This window comes from Parasteatoda tepidariorum, chromosome 5, assembly GCF_043381705.1.
Source record: "Parasteatoda tepidariorum isolate YZ-2023 chromosome 5, CAS_Ptep_4.0, whole genome shotgun sequence".
Taxonomy (NCBI): Eukaryota; Metazoa; Arthropoda; class Arachnida; order Araneae; family Theridiidae; genus Parasteatoda; species Parasteatoda tepidariorum.
This window is the reverse complement of record NC_092208.1, coordinates 65,574,199-65,595,361: the sequence shown is the minus strand read 5'-3', so window position 1 is coordinate 65,595,361 and position 21,163 is coordinate 65,574,199. Positions and strand designations below refer to the sequence as shown.

Below are 21,163 nucleotides of genomic sequence, written 5' to 3'. Positions count from 1 at the left end.
CTAAATATAATAAATAAATGTATTTATTCATCTTTCTTTTGTGTTATAAATATTTTTACATTAAATACATAAGTTTTTCAATTATAATATTTTCATACATAAATTTTCAATCTATTATTTCTTTGTTAATTTTCATACACTTTCAAGTCATTAGTTGATATTTGATGTCAGCCCGCATTTGTCGTTTTCCCGTATCTACCGTTCACAATGCATGGCTCCTTGAGAAACGATCAATCGATATTCTACTGTATTTTAATTTAACAATGTTAATTTTAAAATAAGTTCTTGTGGCAAAAATTTACCTTGTTTTTATTTATCTTTTTCTTGACGTTTTTGTATCTATTACCAGGCTTCTTCGTTTTGATGAATATTTTGATTTCAATGGAGCTGGCATTGGTCGTACTCAGACAGATTGGTTTGGAATGGAAGCACCTTATGCTGGAATAGTTCGTCCTTTGGAAAGATGTTCAGAAATGGCCTCTTATGTTCTTGAAAACAGAGCTGTTAAGTTTGGTGATGAATTGTCAAGTTATGCTAAAGTACCCATTGGAAGAAAAGACTTTGTGCATGAGTAAGATTCTTCTAAAACCAATTTATTAGTTTTATATTTTTAATTCTTTTTTACACGTTAATAATTTTGAATATTTCACTTACAACCGTGTGCCTCAATGCATGCATTACCCCCTTTAAAACTCCCAATCTATTATTTCTATTGCATTTATAAGGTTTCAAGTAATGCTATTTTTTATGTGACTTGAAGTACCTATTTCTTTGCATATAAGATTTCAAGTAATAATGTTTTTTGTAAGGTTTCAAGTAATAATATTTTTTTAGTAAGGTTTTTAAGTAATAGTATTTTTTTTAAAAGATTTTTTTAAATATTTTTTTTTTTATAAAAAAATGAATAAAAAGTGTTTTAAATCAATATTTAGTTTGAGAATTTTAGTTTGCAAAAATATATTTTTATTTCATGGAATTTCAAGATTGTTTGCATCATTTCTCTTTATTTTATTAAATAAATTCAATGAAACTAATGATTAATATGCTTTATTTTTAGTTTCAATGTGACTTTTGATATCAGAACTTATTTTTCTAATGGACTATTGACACTGGTGAAAAATGGTCGTAGTGTTTCACATTTTTCCTTGATGTTGCTTGGAGGACGAGCTGTTATTAATATGTTTGACAGAAAGGCAAGACGAGCTACAAACCCTGCTCATCTAAATGATGGTAACTGGCATCATGTGAGTAAATTTTGTTTTAAAATTAAATGAGAATAACATGATGCACATTGTTGTCAAATGTCATTTTTCTTGCTTTTTTATAAAAATAAAATGATTTGATTTGATTTAAATTCTACATAACTTGTTGTAGTTACAACCTGGAACAGTAGATAATTATTAAAAATATTTTTTTGCTTTAAATTTTTCATATTCTCTTTTAAAATGGTAATGTAGTGATGTTTGTGTGATGATTAAGCTTTTTATATTTATCATTTATCCCGTTTGTTTAATAATTAAACTTTGTAAGGCCTTACAATAATAAGAACAATGATTTTAATGTTTTTGATGTCTAAGCAGTTTAGTCAATATTTACAAGGCAGAAAACAATGTAATGAGCACAAATGCAAAAGATGAAAAAATATACAGTTTTTTGGATACTATAAGTATCAAATAAACTGTATGTCTTTTATGCCGCAAATAAGGAAAATTTTTACAAGCTAGATATATAGGATGTCTCAAAACTGAGAAATCCATCACTGTAAGGGTAAAGCAAAAGTTGTTGCTGAGGTGCAAAATCTGACAGGATACGAGAAAATGGCTAAATATAAACATTTATTAAATATCTTTGCAAATGTCATGCAAGATTGAAACAATTCACAATGTTACAATGAATGCTTAAAGTTTGCACTAATGAAGCAGTGACATCTGACCAAAGTCTAATAACAGCAGTGCAAAAAAATTCCGGCAACTCTGCAAGTTTTGATGTAAGCCTTGGGGCTTCCTACAGAAAAAATAGCAAATAATTATAAGCCAAAAGAGTATTGGGGCCTGCTAATTGATCTACCATGATCAATCCTATCAAGAGATTCATTGGTAACTCCAAAGTCTGATAAAAGTCTTGGGTCTTCCTACAGAAAAACTGACAAATCCTTATAAATCAGGAGAGTATTGGGGCCTGGTAATTAGTTTGAAATAATCAACCTTATAAATCAGGAGAGTTTTGGGACCTGGTACAAGGTCTAAAATGATCAATCTATCGTCAGCGCCCTTGTGTATAAACTCACGGGTTAGACTGTCATTTCTTATCGTAAATTGCTATATAATTTTCAATTCATGTCACATGTCCCTTAAAGTTTGTTGCTACATGTTTGAACGCTTTGTATTTGTTAGCATTCATTTTTTACTTTTTTATGAAAGTAAATGTTACTGAATAATCTTGTATTTCTAGATTTCCGTAAATAAAACTGGGCGACAAATGGTATTTTCAGTTGATTATAAAAAACGAGGTATCAATTTTAAAGTTCGTCGGCGATTGGCTTTAAGATCTCCATTATATGTGGGAGGAGTGCCTGAAGATATGGAACCAATTCCAAAAGTGGTAATATTTAAAATTTATAATATTGACATATTATTTAACTTGAAAGAAATTTGAAAGTGAAAGTTTGTTTGTGGCAATAATACTTTTGAGTGTTCTTTTTTAACATTTAATTTTCCAAATAATTATTACTAAAAGTTATTTTTATGTTATTTATGTTTTATTATTGTTACAGATTTGTTGGAAACTATTATTACTAAAATTATTTTAAATTTTATTTCTCATTCTCTATTGTTTTTGTAGGTTATGGAGAGTTTCAGGGGTTGCATTCGAAATTTCAATTTAAACGGCTATTATCTAGATATTGCTAGTAGTGAACTGCATAATGTTGGACATTGTTTCTCAACAATTGAACCAGGAGCTTCCTTTTCTGGAGACGCTTATGCTATTTATGGTACATTTAAAACTATATATTTCTACTTATGTTTGTATAGATATACTTGTGTTACAATTGAAGAACTATTGAGTAATCGGTAAAAGATTGACAGTAGATTTCCTGACACAAGATTGGACAGTGAATTTCTTAACTTAAAATACCGTTTGCACTATTTAATTAATCATATTTGAAGTCACCCCCTCGAGATATTAAGATTGAGTCCTAGAACATGAAGATCCGATCATTAGATCAAAAGTTATTCAGGGTGGTAATAGGTAAGAGATTGACAGTAAATTTCCTAATATAAGATTGGACAGTCAGAGGATTTCCTAACACAAGATTGGACAGTGGATTTCTTAACTTAAAATATCGTTTGCACTATTTAATTAACATATTTGAAGTCACCCCCTCGAGCCATTAAGATTGAGTCCTAGAACATGAAGTTCCAATCATTAGATCAAAAGCTATTCAGGGTGGTTCGTTTTTTGTGTGCCCTGTACATTATTCTTTTAACTCAAATAACATAAACTTAGAACATTAGCGACTTGAATTTTTTTAAATGATTCTATTATTCTTGCAGCTGACAAATTTAATCTGGGTCAAAAGTTGGATGTTCAAGTGGAGTTCAAGACGACAAGGCAGAATGGTATTATCTTAGCTTTAAGTGAAGGTTACGGGATTCCTTCAATAGCTTTAGAACTCGGAAATGGAACTGTAAGTAAAATTCAGATAATTTTAAAGCTTTTCTTATGTTATATTATAAGTTATAAAATAGGAATTAAAAAACATTAAGGAATAGAATTATTTTCTAATTTAAATTTTCTTTTGTTGTACAGTTTAAATTGAAAGGAGAAAATATTATTCATGTTTGGTAGATTTCTTAAAAGAATTGATTGTAAAGAGAAAATAGGTTGATGCTTTTCAAACAGCAATCTAGAGAATTAATTTGGTTTCAGTTTAGAATGTATGAGAAACAAATTAGAACATAATTTAAACTGAAATATTATTATATATTGAAATATTAATAATAAAATATATTGAATATTTATCTAATTAATATTCATAAATATTATAATAAATTCAATATATTATAATAAATATAAATATATTGAAATATTTCTATGTTTTAAATAAATGAAAATATTGCTCGCACCTTTTTAAAGATTTTTGTTCTTTTGTAAGATTTGTTACTTATTAAGAAATAGTACTTTTATTAAAAATCTAGTAAACCTATTTTCAAAATAATTAAAAAAAACTTTATTGTCTGATACCTATGCCATAATGCAATTTAGAAGAATATATATCTATAAAAAAAATTCAAATAAAAAATATGATAATAGGAAACTTTTCTTTCTATTTTTTAAAATTTTTATTATTTTTTTTATATTCTGCTTTCAATAGCTGAACTTTGCAAATTTTAAGGGCCTAAGTATTTGCTTATATTTAGAGGTTTATGTTGAGCTTGAGAACAAAGACAAAACCAAGTGTAATGAATATCTTAAATTTTACCAGTTGTGAAATATGCATGAATTTTTACTAAGTATTGCATTTTATTTCTGCGATTTTTACCTTTGTTTTTATCTGTTTAAACTTTTATTTTCATAATTATTGATTGTTTTGAATTTCTTTTTCATTAGATTGTGCTGTCTCTTGTGCTGGGAAATTTAGAAAAACCTTTTAAGACTGTGAAAACTTTTGATTCTCCTTATTATTTGTGCGATGGACAGTGGCATATGGTAACTGCTCAATATGCTTACAAAACGGTGACTCTAAAAGTAGACCTTTTTGATTTGGTCATTGGTCACAGTTCATCAGCTCCATTAGAACCAACTACTTCCAGTCCTCTTTTCATTGGAGGCATTCCTGGTATGTAATGGTTCCAAACTTTATCTCCATCAGGTGTTTCCAACCCATGGTTGGAACTTATGATTTAAACTTGGGTTATAGGCTTTCCAGAATTGAATAATTTATACTTCATGGTTGGTAAATAAAGATTAAATCATTAAATATTTTTTTTTATAACATCTAATCTAGAACATTTTATTGTGTTGCACATAGTAAGGATCAGTTTTTCAATTCAACCTAATAAAATTTTTAAATGTTCCAAATTCTTAAAGGTATAAATTCAGGTGACTTATTTTATTTAGAATATGTTTGGTTTAAACTTACGTCAAAATTTAAATTTAAACTAATGTTACAATTAAATTTGACCCTTGATATGAATATTTGCAATTGAATTGATTTTTGCAACTGAGCGATTTTTGAAAAGTTTTGTGTAAATTTCACAGATTACAAAAATATGCAATATAGGCCAAAAAATTAAATTTTCTGTCAGTAACATGTGGCAGCTAGACTCTAATAACTTAGTAGCCACTTTTTCTTCAAACCAAATGAGTCAATGAATGATTTGGATAAGTCCTTTTCATTTAATATTTATTTTTTGATAACTTTTTTTTGATTGGATTAAATTATATTTCTAACAAAAATATTCGAAATAACCTACGACTGTAAAAAGCTAATTAAACAATTAAAATGATATAAATTTGTGACAAAATTTGGTGTTAAACATACAGATTTTAACTTTATTTAAAAAATATTTGGGGTGGCAAAATGCATATAATGTTTACATTACAACTATGAAATTAGTTGAATTGTTAAAGAATTCTCCTTTCACATGACTCTTTCCATCACAAATTGATGAATTCTGAAGGATCAAAATTTTGAATGGAGACATTACACATTTAAATGAAAATGCTGTTTTACAGAGTCTTTCTGCATTAATGTGCTTTTATCTTTAAATTATTTAAAAAAAAAAATTAAAAAATTAAAAAGGAAAGTAAAAAACGATGGGAAAAAGTGACCAGTTGTTTATTTAATTTAAGTGCCACTTCTTGTTGATTCACCATGTGGTGAGTGGTTATTTTCAGATCTAAGGCAGTGTTATATAGTTAGTCCATTAAATTAAAAGTGCAGATTAATGAACCTCTGTAGTTTACTTCGTAACAATAGGTTGCACTGTTTTAATTAAATTGATTAAAGTCAAGAATTTGCAGATTTTTGTAATTTTTTTTTAAATGTGTGCTTTATTTTTACTATAGCATAAGTGTAAAAGGAAATTTTGAAGAATATTAAACATATATGATTAAAACAAAACATTAATGTAATTTAAGATCATTTGTTTAAACTTTTACTTGTATTCAAAGGTTTTTGTAAGTACATCAGTTCAAATCAGTATATTATTAATTAAACAAATTTTATTTAAAGAATTTAGTTTTGTTAAGCATTTCTTTTAAATAATCTCTTTCAATTATCTGGAAGTATTATTTTTATATTTGAAGAGAATTACATAATATTTAATGTTGCTTCGATTATTATGTCAGTAACAGCAACATTTTTATCATCTTAACCTTTTCCATCAAATTTTAAATGCAGCAAATTCCAAATATTAAATTTGTTTTATGTAGTGTAAACAATTTTGATTAAAGAAAAGAAATAAAATTTATAGAAAGCACTTTGAAAAATATTTCCTGATCTGCAATTTATGTTTTTTTTTTCCTACAAAATTTTGTGCCATGTAATTAACTATTTCAGAATTGTCATGCTAAATGTCTCTAGGAATGTGCTTGCATTTTAAATTTCTGTTTCCTGATATGAAAAATATTAAAATTAAGCATGAAAAGTTTAAAAAAAACAATTTATAAACAAATAGAAAGTTAAAGACATATGCAGGCAATTTCTTATCATTATTCTCAATTTTCATACAGTTTAATTCAATACTTTAAACATATTTCTAGACCTTTTATACTTGAAAAAACTAACACACTTCACCAAAGAAGTAGAACATTTTTGCCTTGTGTCTTGATTTCTTTACTTTTTATGTTTAACCAGTCAGAATAAGTTGAGTCAGTGTGAATGAAAGAAATAACACATGTGGAAAACGAATAAATTTATTATATATGTTTTAATCTGTATTGTTTACAATGTCAACATCGATACTAAGTTGCATTGAAATTTGGAAATCAAATGATGTATGTTTTTAAATTTGTCTTGTTTGTTTCACTTCTTCTTGCCGATTTTGACGTAATGTTTACTCGCCAGCATGAAACGTTCTCACTTCCGGCTGACACACCTGCATGCCAGAGCGTTTTCACTTTCATTCTTGACCTCTGCATATTTGTGACAGTGTCTTGGACATTTGGATAACTATAATTTTAGGCACAAGATGGCGTTGATTCTCTATGTAGATTTGACCTGCAAAATGAGAAACATATGACTCACATGCAGAAGGTTTTTGATTACATAAACACAAGGGAAAGAGGAATATTTTCAAATTGCATGCATTATGATGGCTCTTTAAAATGAACACATGGTACAACTTTGATTCAAATTATTTGAATAATTGAAAAATTTGATGTTAGAAAGTCTCATCCTTTGTTTCTTACTTTATTTTATTAAATTACAAATTTAAGGAGTCAATTCTGCATATTTCACAGTATTGTTAAACATTGAAAAAAATCTAAAGTCAATAATGTTAAAATTCATTTAATAGTAAATAAATACTGAAAATTTTTTTGAAAAAAAAATGAAATAAAACAGGAAAAAAACTAAAGTAAATCAAACATTTGAATAAAAAATATGTGTAGTATACGTTGTTCACCTACTTTATTGTACATTATTGCAGAGCACATTCATACTTTGGTAATTTCATGGATTTAGGCTTAACAGCATAAAAAATCCTCGGTCCTGGAAAGGTGCTTGCAAAAGAGACTCCAGGCTTCAGCAACTCCCATCGTCAAAAGGTTAAAACCTAAATATTAATTTCAAAATTTAAAATTTTTTTAAATCTATATAAAATCAGTTTTAGTTGGAAGTATAGAATTCCCCCGAATATTCTTCCAACGAGATTCAGAGAAGGTGCCTTGCTCCAGGTGGAATCAGTTCTTTTTATAGAAGTTTAAAGACATTGTAATTAATATGTATAACTTTATCTGTCAATTTTTATTATTTTAAATCGGAAAACTCGAACTTTCCGTTTGTCAAAGTTTTTTGTTGATCCTATTAGATTCGAATTATTGTAAATTGACAGTATTTAAAGCCAGTTAAAAATTGTGTTAAACATATTTTTCTTGAAATTAATGGTTAAAAATTGGTCATGTTATTTAAAAAGGTGTTTTATACATTTCAGATAACTTGCCTTCCGGTGCTCTTCATAGTCGAAGTAATTTTGTGGGATGCCTTAGAAATCTTGCAATAAATGATAGGCGAGTGGAATGGATTGATATGGCTTCCAGGCATCATGTTTTGCCCAATGCATGTCCAACTTTTTAAATGTTTGTGATACTTAATTCAATTCTGCCTAATCTAGTGGACCTTATCGATTAATCTATGAGACTGCTGTCTAAATAACTCCTCATCAGATGAATTTGAATGCCTGTTTTTTGCTTTAAAAGTATAACTCTTCATTTCTTAAGCTATAACTTCAAAATTTTTTCTTACTGTTTTTCTTGAAGTAAGAGATAACATTAAGAGATAACTAAATGACTAATAAAAAAAATAGTTTCCAACTTCTTCATAAGATTAATAATCTTTATTGTAGATATTTGAACTAGTTTTTGTAAGCTCTTAAGAACATTATTAGCTGTATTCATTGAATAGTTTAATGGCATTTATCTACACTTTGATTTTTTATGTTTTTTTAACACCAGAAAAATAAATCAGCAAAATAAAATTTCTATTTTTTTTAAATAGAAATTTTCTTTTGCTGATTTCTGTTATATTATCTAGAAGTTACAATTCATGGTCACAAAAATCTTCTGAAGTCATTCTAATTGAAAATTGCGGGTGTAAAAAATGGAATTGTCTATTTGAGGTATGAACTTCAAATTTCGTTTTATCTCACTCTAAGCACAGTTAGTTAAATATGAGCTGTTAATTGAGGATTTGAAACCCACCTTCTTCAGATCAATGGGTACCAGATAGTCTAGAAAGTAAAGATGACTTTTAAGCAATGCTGACCACATTGCATCATTTTGCCATTGGTCTGGAGTTTGTGGAGCTTTAACCTTTTTTTTTATCTTATCGACTGACAACGACTGATTTGGAAGAATTCCATTATTTCGTGCTTTCAAGGAAAAATAAAAAAAGCTTTCACCATACAAATTTCAAAATGAGAGAGAGCATATCATAATATCATGTAACTTTTTAATATTAAATTTTCATTTAATATTTTTTTTTATATAATTAAAATGTAACATCGGGATTCAACAAACAAGCCATAGCATCCTCTTTGTTAATTTTTCTCATAAAACAAATAAAAAAAATTATCGTTTTGGTTAAAGAAATGTTTCAATGTTACATGAGAATTTACTATTACTTTAGACCTTTTAAAGATAAATCTATCAGAGTTAACGTAAAACTAAATATTATATTGATGTGGGAGTTATCTTGTAATTATGCATGTAAATATGCTGTTTATCTTTCTGAGTCATTGTTGAAAGTGTGAAATAAATCTGATATTATTTAAAACTTTGTTATATCTTTATTATGATTCAAATCATTTATTGAGAAGTTCTTCTGAATTTAAATAATTGAGAATATGTTATATATTTTTAACATTTGTTCTGAATTTTCATTTATGGGTTCTAAGCCTATTATTGTTCTTTAAAATGTGTTGATTATCTTGAGTTTTTTTAATGTTATTTAATATGTCACTTTTGTTTAGAGTGGCACTTACTATGTTATAAAGAAAAGAAAAAGTTCCCATAACTTAAAATAAAGTAATTTTTTATGTTTTTTATGAATTTTTTTTATTACCAAATACTTGTTGTGCAATGTTACATTAAATATATTAATCCATCCCTCCTTCAAGTGATGGTTTTTCTTTTTTAACTGTGTTTTCCCTGGTGCATGATGTATTTTTCCCATAGAGATTGTAATTATTGTGTTTTTATTATCTTAATTTGTAAAGTAATTTATTTTTTCTTTGTAAATTATTTTATTTTTGTGTTGCAAATCAATGTATGAGAGAGGGCTTGGTTCTTTCATATGCCCTTTGAAGTTCAGTCAAGATTGTTTCTTTGTTTTATATGTACATTCATATATATCTGATCTTATATATTATATTTGAGTATTGCCTATAAATTTGAGTGTAATTTTGATGAGAAATATTTTTTTACTGTCACTGGATAATTCTAATTGTGGCGGTTATGTACAAACATGTTTTGTGTTTATAGTCTGATCTTTAACACTGCCATTTATTTTCATGTACTTACTCAGTTAGCTAGCTTTAATGTAAGAGTATTTTAGCCAAATAAAAAGTGCAATTTCAAAATTGGTTTAACAGTTTTTGCTTTCTTTTAATATAGTTTTAATATTTTTTATTCAACCCTATAAATCATCTATAGCTTATAGGTACAAATGTTTAAGAAAACAAATATATTTGAGAAATGATTTTAAAATATAAAAGAATTTCCAAATGTAAAGTTTTATATTTTTAGAAATTCTAAAATCTATTTATCTTTCTTTAAAAATTGAAAATGCTTCCATTTTTTTTACATTATCGCCAGTTTTATCCATAGATTTTTAAGAATACTATATCACTTTTTCTTTGCCCATGGCATGCCAGTTCCCTGTCATGTCCTTGAGAAAAACATTAAGCCTTCACTTTCACTTCATTGCACTTTAAACTGCCGTTCTTTTGAAATAGTTACTATGAAACATCATAACCCTCATAACTTGTTTCCTGAGTTGTAAAATCATGTTGCCTGTGAGCGATATAGCTTTGACGAGGTTAAAGATGAGGTTCAATGCAACGACAATATTGGCAACCTATCGAGACAGGCATGCAAAAAATGTCTTGATGTTTACAAAAAGGCATCAGCCAAAAAGGAGATGCTGTTTCAAAATAGATAAATTTTAACCCCTTAAACTTATGCATTATTTTAGGTAATTTTTTTTTATTTCTTAAGAAATGGAAAACCTTATTTTTGAAATTGCTCTCATGCAAAGATCCTTACTATCTATTGAATAGTACGCATGTGGCATTTTTTTAAATAGTTATTACTATTAGAAAAGAACAGAAAGAACATTGTGTATACTTGTTGCACCTGATTTCAAAGGATGTTAGAAGTTTCCTTTTCAGTTTTAGTCATTTTGGCTTACATCAAGTTTTATAATTTTATAAGGGAAGCTCTTTGCTGTTTCATTTTCAATAATATGTATACATTTAGTTGTTTATGATTTGTGTTTTTTGTATAATTTTAAAGTAAATATAGTTAAAATTTTACCCAAAAGGATATATTTACTATTTTAGTTCAAAAATATAAATAACTTTATGATGTTGGATATTTATTTGATCATTATTTTTCATTTATTAATAGAAAAGTGCCAATAAAAGATATATATGTAATACTCTAGTGTGTATTTTTTTTTAAATATTTTTAAATTACAGGTGTTGCTTAGTTGAACTCTAAACAAAACTTCTCTCACTTATATCAAATTGTATAATTCTTCAATGTGTGTTATTCTGGGTTTTGAATTTTGAAATTAAGTTTTTCAAAGTCTAATGTAGTCTCTGAATTACACCTCGCTGCATGGAAAAAATGTCTTGATTCTATTCCTGTTGATTCTTCTGTAACACGACTTCTGGAATTGTTATGATCATCATTTTCTGGCTATGACTTTCCCCCAAGTCTTTCCATAATTTTCTGGCCATTATTTTGATTTGTTGGAAGGACAGATTATTAAAACTGTTAAACTTCTTTTGAGGGGCTAGAGACGTAACAACTTTTAAAACATAGGCGAACGCTCTATCCCCTGAGCCATCACGGCTTTGTATCAAACATTGGGAAAAGCTTGCCTGCATGGAGGACTTTTTGATGAAACTAACCGGAGAGGAAAAAAAAAAACTTACGGTTAGCTCGATGGCAAGAGGATTCTAACCCATAATTCGGCCACCACTGAGGATGTTGTATGTCGTCACTGTGGTCGTAGTGAACTGGGAATAATAGAATTTGAATCGACCAGCAAACGCTGGGATTGAACCTGAGTCACGTCATTGGGAGGCAAACGCTCTATCCCCTGAGCCACCGTGGCTCTATTATAACTATTGAATAATTCTTCCTATGGGACTGGACTAAAGATTCTCAACTTTTTCCGAATCACCGCCCACTTTGATAGTTAAAATTATTTTAAACACAACTTACAATTATAAAAAAAATTTTTTTGTTCTATTTTAATTCTTTTAATACTTTAGCTATGATGCCCTTTTATAACCATGCTTTTAAGTTATTGAAAATATACTCAATAATCAATTTATTTATTATTAAATTTATTAATTTTACGAATTTTGATAAAAATAACTCCCGTGTAAATTTTTCTTAAGTTTTTGCATAAGAACAACTTAGCATAGTATTTAGGAGTTTAAATTAAGGACTTAATTTATTTTTTAAACATAATAAAAAAAATGTAAAGTAAGTGTGTTGTTTTCAATCATAGATGCTATCAGGTCGACCTGCTGTCATTCGCTTGTGTTTTTGGTACAGTTAGTACTGAGTTAAGTATATTTGAAAAATTAAATCATTATAATGATATATTAACAAAAAGAATCCCGAAGTTAATTAGATTTAGCTTATATTCCTTAGAATTATTAAATAAAAGAGAAAAGCATAAATTATCTTCAGGAATTCCACCCGGCCCATCGCTAAAAGTCCATTGTGCGACTCTAGTGCGATGTAAATAAAGTACTGCTACTATTAACTTCCTCTATAGTTTTAATGACCATCTAGAAATCCCTAACATAACTCAAATACCCATAATTTTGCTAAAGCCCCCTAAAAGTCTTTACCGCCCACTGGGGGAGGTGTTAGTGCCTACGTTGGAAGCCTATGGATTAAACTATAACTTTCAGGGTGTTTGTAAAGACCACCTTAACATTTTTTTTTAGGTTCTTTAAGAAAAATATAAACATTGGGGATCGCAGATTAATATTGAAATGAGGAAAATTTAGTGTTTTCTAGCTCTATGAGAACATCTCAGTGTTCGGTAATTTTTACTGTAGCGCTTTGGTAACGGTTTTTTTTTGTGTGGCAAAATTGATATTAAAATATGCTTTTAATATTAATGGTTGCTTGGCAATAGGTGAGATAATATTAGGCTGTACTTGTACAGCTTGGTTGTACAGTAGTAGCTGTACTTTATTTATCCGCACTTGAGCTGAACAATGGGTTGAAGGTTTGGGAAACATCCCTGTGAGGATCTGAAGACATGCCATCACTATTTTGATCCTCTGCAGAGGAGATGGCTCCTGCTTTGATAACCTGATGATATACGCACGAAGTCAAGTACTTACTTTAAAGGAGTAACAGTACCTCACACCTTCGGTCACTTCGGTAGCTGATCAAAGTGGTCACTAATTAGATATATCAACCATGCTTTATTCAAAAATTAGAAATTTTCTTTTGGTGAAAGGTTGAAAAGTACTAATAGTGTGTCAGAAAGTTTAAAATTGGCTTTTTACGACTGTTTCAATAGTTAGTAATATTTGAACAATGAAATACTACTTAAATGCAGATGTGCAATTCTACTTTTGCCATAATAGAGTTCATCGTTTCAAGTTGTCAAAATTATGTTAAGGTGTCTATGGTTATACGGTGTTAGGTGCTATCTTAATTTGAAAGCAAGAGTAGCGCTAGACTTATTCTGACAGGGGCCCAACAAATTTATTAAAAATATTTAAAATAACACATCTTTCATACTTTACGCTTTTCTCACGTCATTTTTTTTTCAGAAGTGTGTTTCTAAGATTAATTTTAATGTAAATCTAAGAAGTATTTTTTTCTGTTATTGATGTATTTTGTACTGCATGGTATGGTTTACAACACATTGCAAGCTTAAAAATTACTTCTCTGTAAGAAAGAAAAATTATTGTGGCAGTCACCGCTATTTCGGAAAATTTCCTCGCGTCTCATTCTCATAACGCAAAAATTAATTTATAATAAAAATTTGAAATTTCACGTATGAAATGAAAGGCATAAGGAACATTCTGATAAAATTTTTTATTAATGTATCGATTGGCTTTTGATTCATTTAAAAATAAAATTTAATTTTCTATTCTGTACTGCGAAATAGTTTAGTTTTGCAAATAAAGTTATAAGAACATTTTTGCAACCATGAAGATATCAGGCCCCCTTTTGTACAAGATTCGAAATGGTTTTGCTCATTAAATTGGAAAGTTCGTTTTTTTAAAAAATGTTATTTCGTATAATCTTAAAGACAGAAAAAAAAGAGGATTATTTTAATCAGGGGGCTTGCTGTTATATATGTAAATGAATATAAGGAGACTTTTTAAAAATTTCTCGCTATTATTCTTTTCTTTCGAAGATGCTTTTAAAGGGAACATCTATGTTCAGCAAAATGCTAATTTCTTCATTTGAGAAAAATAGTGAGACTTAAAATATAAAACTCGATATAGCTAAATTTTTTTATAATTTTTAAATTTGCATCAGCGAAACGAATATTAATCAACTTACATTTTTAAAAAAATTCCCACATATGGCCGCCATTCGTCTGCCTATGTCTTTTCTCTGCTGAGCTGAACGGAGACTCTCTACCAAGATTTCTATTTCGCTCTGCAGAACCTCTTCACATATTGGCATGCACCTGCAACGAATAACCTTTCATACACAGGGGCGGATCCAGAAATTTTCCTAGGGGGGGGGTCATAGACTCATACCCCCCCATAATAAAATTTTTTCATAAAAAAAAGTTTTTTTTAAAATATTTTTTTTCTGAAAAAAAAACGGAGGCTTTTAATACTATTCTTCTCATTTATTTTTTTTCATGATGAACAATAGAACAATACATAAATAATTCAAGTATTCAAAATCTTTAAATAATAAATGTAATGCGTTTTTTAGAAACTTTGGCAAATCTGTCAATGATTTTTTCAACATCCAAATAAATTTTTCGATGAATGTTTCATAATGCGAGTCCATTTAATCGTTCTTGATTTTGAGAAGGGTCGAAGAGTTGAAAAGGAACGTTCTGCTGTTGCAGCACTAACTGGCAGAGTTATTAAAATTCTCAACAATTTCGCAAGTTTCCCATCTTCACCTTTATACAATCTTTGGTTAAACCTGTTGAAGCGCGCTTGGAACGCTTCAACAATATTAATGTTTACTCTGAAACTATGACGAATTTCGTTTTAATCTTTTGGATTATGATTCTTGAAACAGTGAAGAACATAATTAGATGGAAAAAAAATCGACCTACCTAGGTGTATATACCCCCTTAAATAATTTTTAAAACATTTTGTTTCTTTTGTAAACTATTAAAAAAATTATTATTATTTTTTTTTCACTTCTGGGGGAGGGAGGGGGGTCACGACCCCTATGACCCCCCTCTGGATTCGCCACTGTTCATACAGCTCATTAATAATTGTTTATTGCATATCAACACGAAATATTCATTTCCCTGCGATTTAAATTTACTTTTGCTTTCATAATTATGAATTTTAAGGCAAAAAATTTGAGGGTGGTGACCGAATTTCAAAAAAATATGACTTTTTCAAAATTCGGTTTCTCAGGAACTATTCGACCGATTTTGCCTAGATTTTATTTTTTGCCATTTAAAATTGCCTTCTTTCAAATGATGGAAAATTGTATATCTTAAAATTCAAAAGGTTTTCGACTATTAGTAAATAAAATAGTAAAAACTAATCATTATGTACGAAAAGTTATATTTTGCAAGGAATTATCTTTAGAAAAACGAAATTTATAACTGTATGCGAATTTTTTCAATTCGCTTAAATAATTTTGAGATATGGTGAAATACGCAAAAAGTAAAATTAACAATACTGGGACCAAATAACTTAGGACCGCGCTCTTGACCAAAATATTAGAAGTATATTTCCTAGATTGCGTCTACTCCATATATTTTAGGGGTCAGAAATCCAAATCCGTTTGAAGAAAGGTATACTTAATCAGAGAAAATACGTTTTTATGTTTATTTTCCTAACTTAAAATATCGTTTGCACTAATTAATATATTTGACGTCACCCTTTCAAACCATTAAGAATTAGTCCTAGAACATAGAGATCTGCGAATTTCTTTTAATTCGTTTAAATTTAGCGATATGGTGAAATACGCAAAAGGTAAAATTAATTCGAACTTTAGATCGCGGTCCTGACTATATTTCCTAGATTGCGACTACTCCGTATATTTTGAGGGTTAAAAATCCGAATCGGTTTAAAAAAAAGNACACATTTATTATTTATCAAAACATTTTGGTTTATAATTAACAATCTTCCTTTCTTTCATGTTTGCCCATTTTACAAATGCTTCTTGAAAGTTAAATGCACTTTCAGGGCCCTCAATATTAATCATTAACAAATTGTTTACATGGTTGATTAACAACCTGTTTCGAATATTAGTTTTAATCAAATTAAGGCAGCTAAAGCCCCTTTCACAGTCAACAGTGTGCATTAGTATTGTTGCACAACACTCTACAACAGAAGTTATTAATGGGTACTGTTCAGACACATCATTGGTATATAAAAATAAAAGTAATTCATTAAATGACATGTTTTTACATCGTTGCATTAAGATGTGTTTTAGTTAGTCTTGTGGTTAATTTATTTTTCTTTTCTTCTCGGTGAAAGTCATATATTCTAGCCATTTTTGTTGATCGCTATGTTTCATCTCGTTTGATCACGTTTTTTTCGTGAACGCTAGCGTCATGGTTCTTCTTGCGAAAGATATTTAGATTTTTTCTCCTTCTTGCTTGATCAAGTTTTTTTCATGGATGTTAGCGTCATGGTTTTTCGCTTTTTTTAATGAAATTTATTAAAATCCTTTAGCAAAAATGCGAAAATGCTTTGTTGAATTTTAGCATTTTTGAGGGGTCTTTTCGCATTATGCGAAAAAAGCTACCGTTGCGGAAACCCTGGTCCTAGAACATAGATTTAGATTTAGTCCTAGAACATAGAGATCTGCGAATTTCTTTTAATTCGCTTAAATTTAGCGATATGGTGAAATACGCAAAAGGTAAAATTAATTCGAACTTTAGATCGCGGTCCTGACTATATTTCCTAGATTGCGACTACTCCGTATATTTTGAGGGTTAAAAATCCGAATCGGTTTAAAAAAAAGGTGTCTTTAATCAGAAAAAGTACGTTTTTGAGCTTATTTTCCTAACTTAAAATATCGTTTGCACTAAATAATTAATATTTCTGACATCAATCTCGTTAACCATTAAGGATGAGTCCTAGAACATGAAGATCTGATCATTATATCAAAAGCTATTCAGGTGAGTCCTTTTATTTTTTTGCGCACTGTACATGCATTTGAAGTATGTGAAAATTTTGTTGATAACAGCCATAGATTTTTTTCATTTCATAGGAAAATGAGATATTAATATTCATATTAATATCAGACATAAATAAAAACGTCTTCCATTTTGTCCTTTTTAGTTTAACTTTGTTAAATTAAATAATAGAAAATGCATTTTCTTCAAATGATTTTCAAATGAACGTAATAGCGGAAAGCTAATATTTTTTTTCGTTATAAACAAAGAATTTTTGTATCTTAAATATTAATAATTTGAAGATATCGTAATATCGGACTTCTCGTTATATGCTTCTCGATGTATCACGCTTTTATTGTATTTAAAATTTGAAAAAAAGCGAAATGAAATTTTAATTTAAAGGATAAATATTTGCGCCCTTGGAAAGTGTATTAAAAGAATACTAAACTAATTATGCATGTTCAAGGAATTCCAAGGAAATAAATATTACAATCTTTAATTTTTTGTGTTTTCTTCCTTTTATATTTTAATTAGTATTTTAATACGTTTTATTAAGTTTTAAAAAAATATTAAGGAGAATAAATATTAATCGTTAACTTACTAATGAAAAAGAAAGGGAAGGGGAATAAACTTCCCAATGTACACTTATAAAACAAACATAAGTTAATTCTAAATGATTATGTGAGAACATTTTTTTCTTTTTCATTTCATACAAAANCGATTAAGCTCTAAGTAAATAAAATTTACATTTTACCAAAAATAAATAAATAACAATAAAAAAAGGAATAAGATTAAATTAATTAAAGGACCTAAGATGCATACTTTATTTTAGTACTGGTATAAAGAAGATTTTTTTTGCTTTTAATGCTAAAACCCATAATTTTGCAATTTTGAGCCAAACTCCTTGGTAAAGTTTTAGGCCAAATTTTTAACATGGAGGACATCAGAATAGAAACAAAATCACATTTTCTTTGTATTAGTAGATAAAAACAGGAAAATATTCCACGATTAGCCAGATGTCAAGATTACTCTCGTCTATGACATGATCCCTCAACCAATGGTGATATTGTATGTCAGTGTAAACCGAGAGCAGTATACGAATCAACATGGGGATTCGAACCCGAGCGCTAAATTACTTATAAGCCATATTACCACCAGAATATTTATTATTTTAGTTATCAAAATCAATGGAAAATGTAGTATTATAAATTTCGTTATAATGTAAACGCACTACATGCCTATGAAAGGAGTTGCTGTGCAGATTTTATCCATCTCACAATTTTGGAGAAAGCGGTGTCTATAGCGGTGTTTTGTATTCAACAATACAAAAAACAAATAAACAAAATTCGGCTTAATAGAATAAATTCTTTTTTTTTCTTCTTTAAAATATTTTTTTGACAGGAAGATGTACTTTTCCGACATGAGCAGAGCCTACAATCGTGATTAATCACAGACAAATTAGGTGTTTTTGTTAATTATAACTTTTTTTTAATTATATTCAAAAAAATATGTTTTTTCCTGATAAGTAAAAAAAAACTATTTCTGATGAAATAGCTTGTGCATTTTAACTAAAGAGTAAATGAGGTCTTCTTTATTGCAATTCACGAGACAACTTTGTAAGTATAGGTATTGCAAGTCTATTTTAATATTTTAACTCATTAATGAGCAATTTATTGGATTTCTTAGCATATATGACTATATACACTATTTAAAAGTAAATTAGAAAGAAAATGATTGACGAAACAGAATTTTTTAAAGCTAAACGGTGCGACGTTTTACAAAATTCTTTTCGTTATTGAATGCGAAGAAAGTGTGGTCACGTGAGAATGATGGGGTAGAATAGTCTTCTTCTCTCCCCCTAGCCGTCTAGGGTGTGAAATAACTATCCATACAGACACACACACAAAAACAAAAAAAAANAAAAAAAAAAAAAAAAAAAAAAAAAAAAAAAAAAAAAAAAAAAATCTTGATCCTCAGAATTTTCCGAGATGTCTCAAAAGAAAGTTGGTGGTATAGTACTGTGAGTAAAAAGAACGTGTCTCGTTTTCTATGTTTCTAATTTATTCCCATTTTTTTTTAAAAAAAAAGCTTTTTTTAAGAAATTTATATATATTTTTGCAAGACAGAACAGTTTCCCGACAACTGACCAGGTGGCCGAGTGTTTAGCATGCCTGACTGCGGAGCCGATGGTTGCGGGTTCGAATCCCGCTCAGGGCATGGATGTTCCTTTCTCTCTGTGTTCTATGTCCTTTGTGCGTGATTGTGTGAATGTGACCAGCCCTACAAACGGGTTTGTGGTTGTGTGCCGTGGGCGACGCTGCTCCACCGCTGTGTCTTCGCCACAGGTGCCCACTGGGTAACGAGAAGAGAGTAGCAGTTCTGGCACTCCTGGCCAATGGAACAATACATCCCAAGTGCCCGCCATAAAAAAAATTAAAGAAACATTTTCCTGACAAATTTTAAGTTCCTTCCTACAGGGGGCATTGCCTTCCTGGCCCCCCACTGGGCGACGCCATAAAAAAAAACCATATATATGGGAATTCTTTAATTTATTCTGCATAACATGATAAACAAAAACTTACGAGCCGCGATGGCTCAGGGGATAGAGCGTTCGCCTTCCAGTGAGGTGAATCAGGGTTCGATCCCGGCGATGGCTGGTCGATACGAATTCCGCATCCGGCTTGCGTCGACCACAGTGCAGACGTGAAATATAGACGGATCATGGGTTATAGACGGATCATGGGAAGTGGTAGACGGATCACGGGAAGTGGTAGTTAGAGTCATGGGTTAGAGTCAGGCTAACCGTGGGAGGTTCTCCTGGTCTTTCTCTCCATGTAACGCAAATGCGTGTTAGTTCCATCAAAAAGTCCTCAACGAAGGCAAATTTCTCCCAATACTTGATCCAGGAGTTCTCTTGTCTTCTGGATTGGGTTCAAAATTACTAGGCTATGGAGTTGAACATTAGTAGTCATAAACCCAAAAATTGGGTCGGCTGTTCAACGACGGTTATATATATTATAAAAAAAAACTGACAGATAGACAAAAAAATACTTATTTTTTAATAAGTAGCAAGTAAGAGAAATCATCAAGGTGTGCTTGTTAAAAAAATCTTTTGTTTTTCTCAAATTACATCTTAGTTAAATTCACTTGGCATTAATAAAATAGATATGATGTATTAAAAAATCCGAACGAAATGTATTAAAAGAGGAAGGATCATGTTATCCTTATATTAATAAATCAACATAAGGTGCGAAATGAAGAAAAATGTGAACAAAAATAGAATATACACGATTCCAAAGTCATTCTATTTGCAAGCGAAAGAAAATTATATGTATTTTTGCAACAGTTAAAAATACCCTTAGTCGGAAAAATGTATGTAATAATCATATTTATAAGTTTCAATATAGTTCTAAACCACTCATTATGGATATTCTTGTCTAATATCTAATTTATTTCTAATGTTTTTAAGACAGTAGATTATATTTAAAATTTGTAACTTATTCAGGTTGATTTTAACGACCTTATTTTCTATTCCCGTCGTATTTCCTGGAGTAGACAAAATATGTCTTAAATAGATATTCTTTTCTGGATATAAATGAAATGTAAGCAGCTTTTGAAACTAACTCTATTAATATCCTAAAAAATTTGATCGGTAGAAATTGTACATAATCATTTCCCAAAAGTAAGATGGAGTGTGATCATTTTTACTTTCGACAAATCAAACGATTTTTTTTTCTTCTTGCTCATCCTTTTTTGAGCAAGTTTATCTAAATAGGAATGACAAGAAGACGAAATTGTCTTTATGACTAATATTTCTTTAAGAGACTATACACTATATATATAACACTAAAAAAGAAGTATGAAATACCAATATTTAAATATAGCAAT

General features: G+C 29.2%; 1 protein-coding gene across 1 annotated transcript in view; it reads left to right on the top strand.

The window, feature by feature from the left end:
• The window catches only part of LOC107449971 (laminin subunit alpha-1), a 106,876-nt gene extending 98,424 nt beyond the window's left edge, over positions 1-8,452 (top strand). The window contains exons 59-65 of the mRNA XM_071181550.1: positions 350-571; positions 1,058-1,244; positions 2,452-2,601; positions 2,842-2,992; positions 3,555-3,688; positions 4,612-4,840; positions 8,160-8,452. Coding sequence (XP_071037651.1) covers positions 350-571; positions 1,058-1,244; positions 2,452-2,601; positions 2,842-2,992; positions 3,555-3,688; positions 4,612-4,840; positions 8,160-8,302 — 1,216 coding nt within the window. The 3' untranslated portion in view covers positions 8,303-8,452. The remainder of the gene's footprint in view (positions 1-349; positions 572-1,057; positions 1,245-2,451; positions 2,602-2,841; positions 2,993-3,554; positions 3,689-4,611; positions 4,841-8,159) is intronic.
• Positions 8,453-21,163: the final 12,711 nt, after the last annotated feature.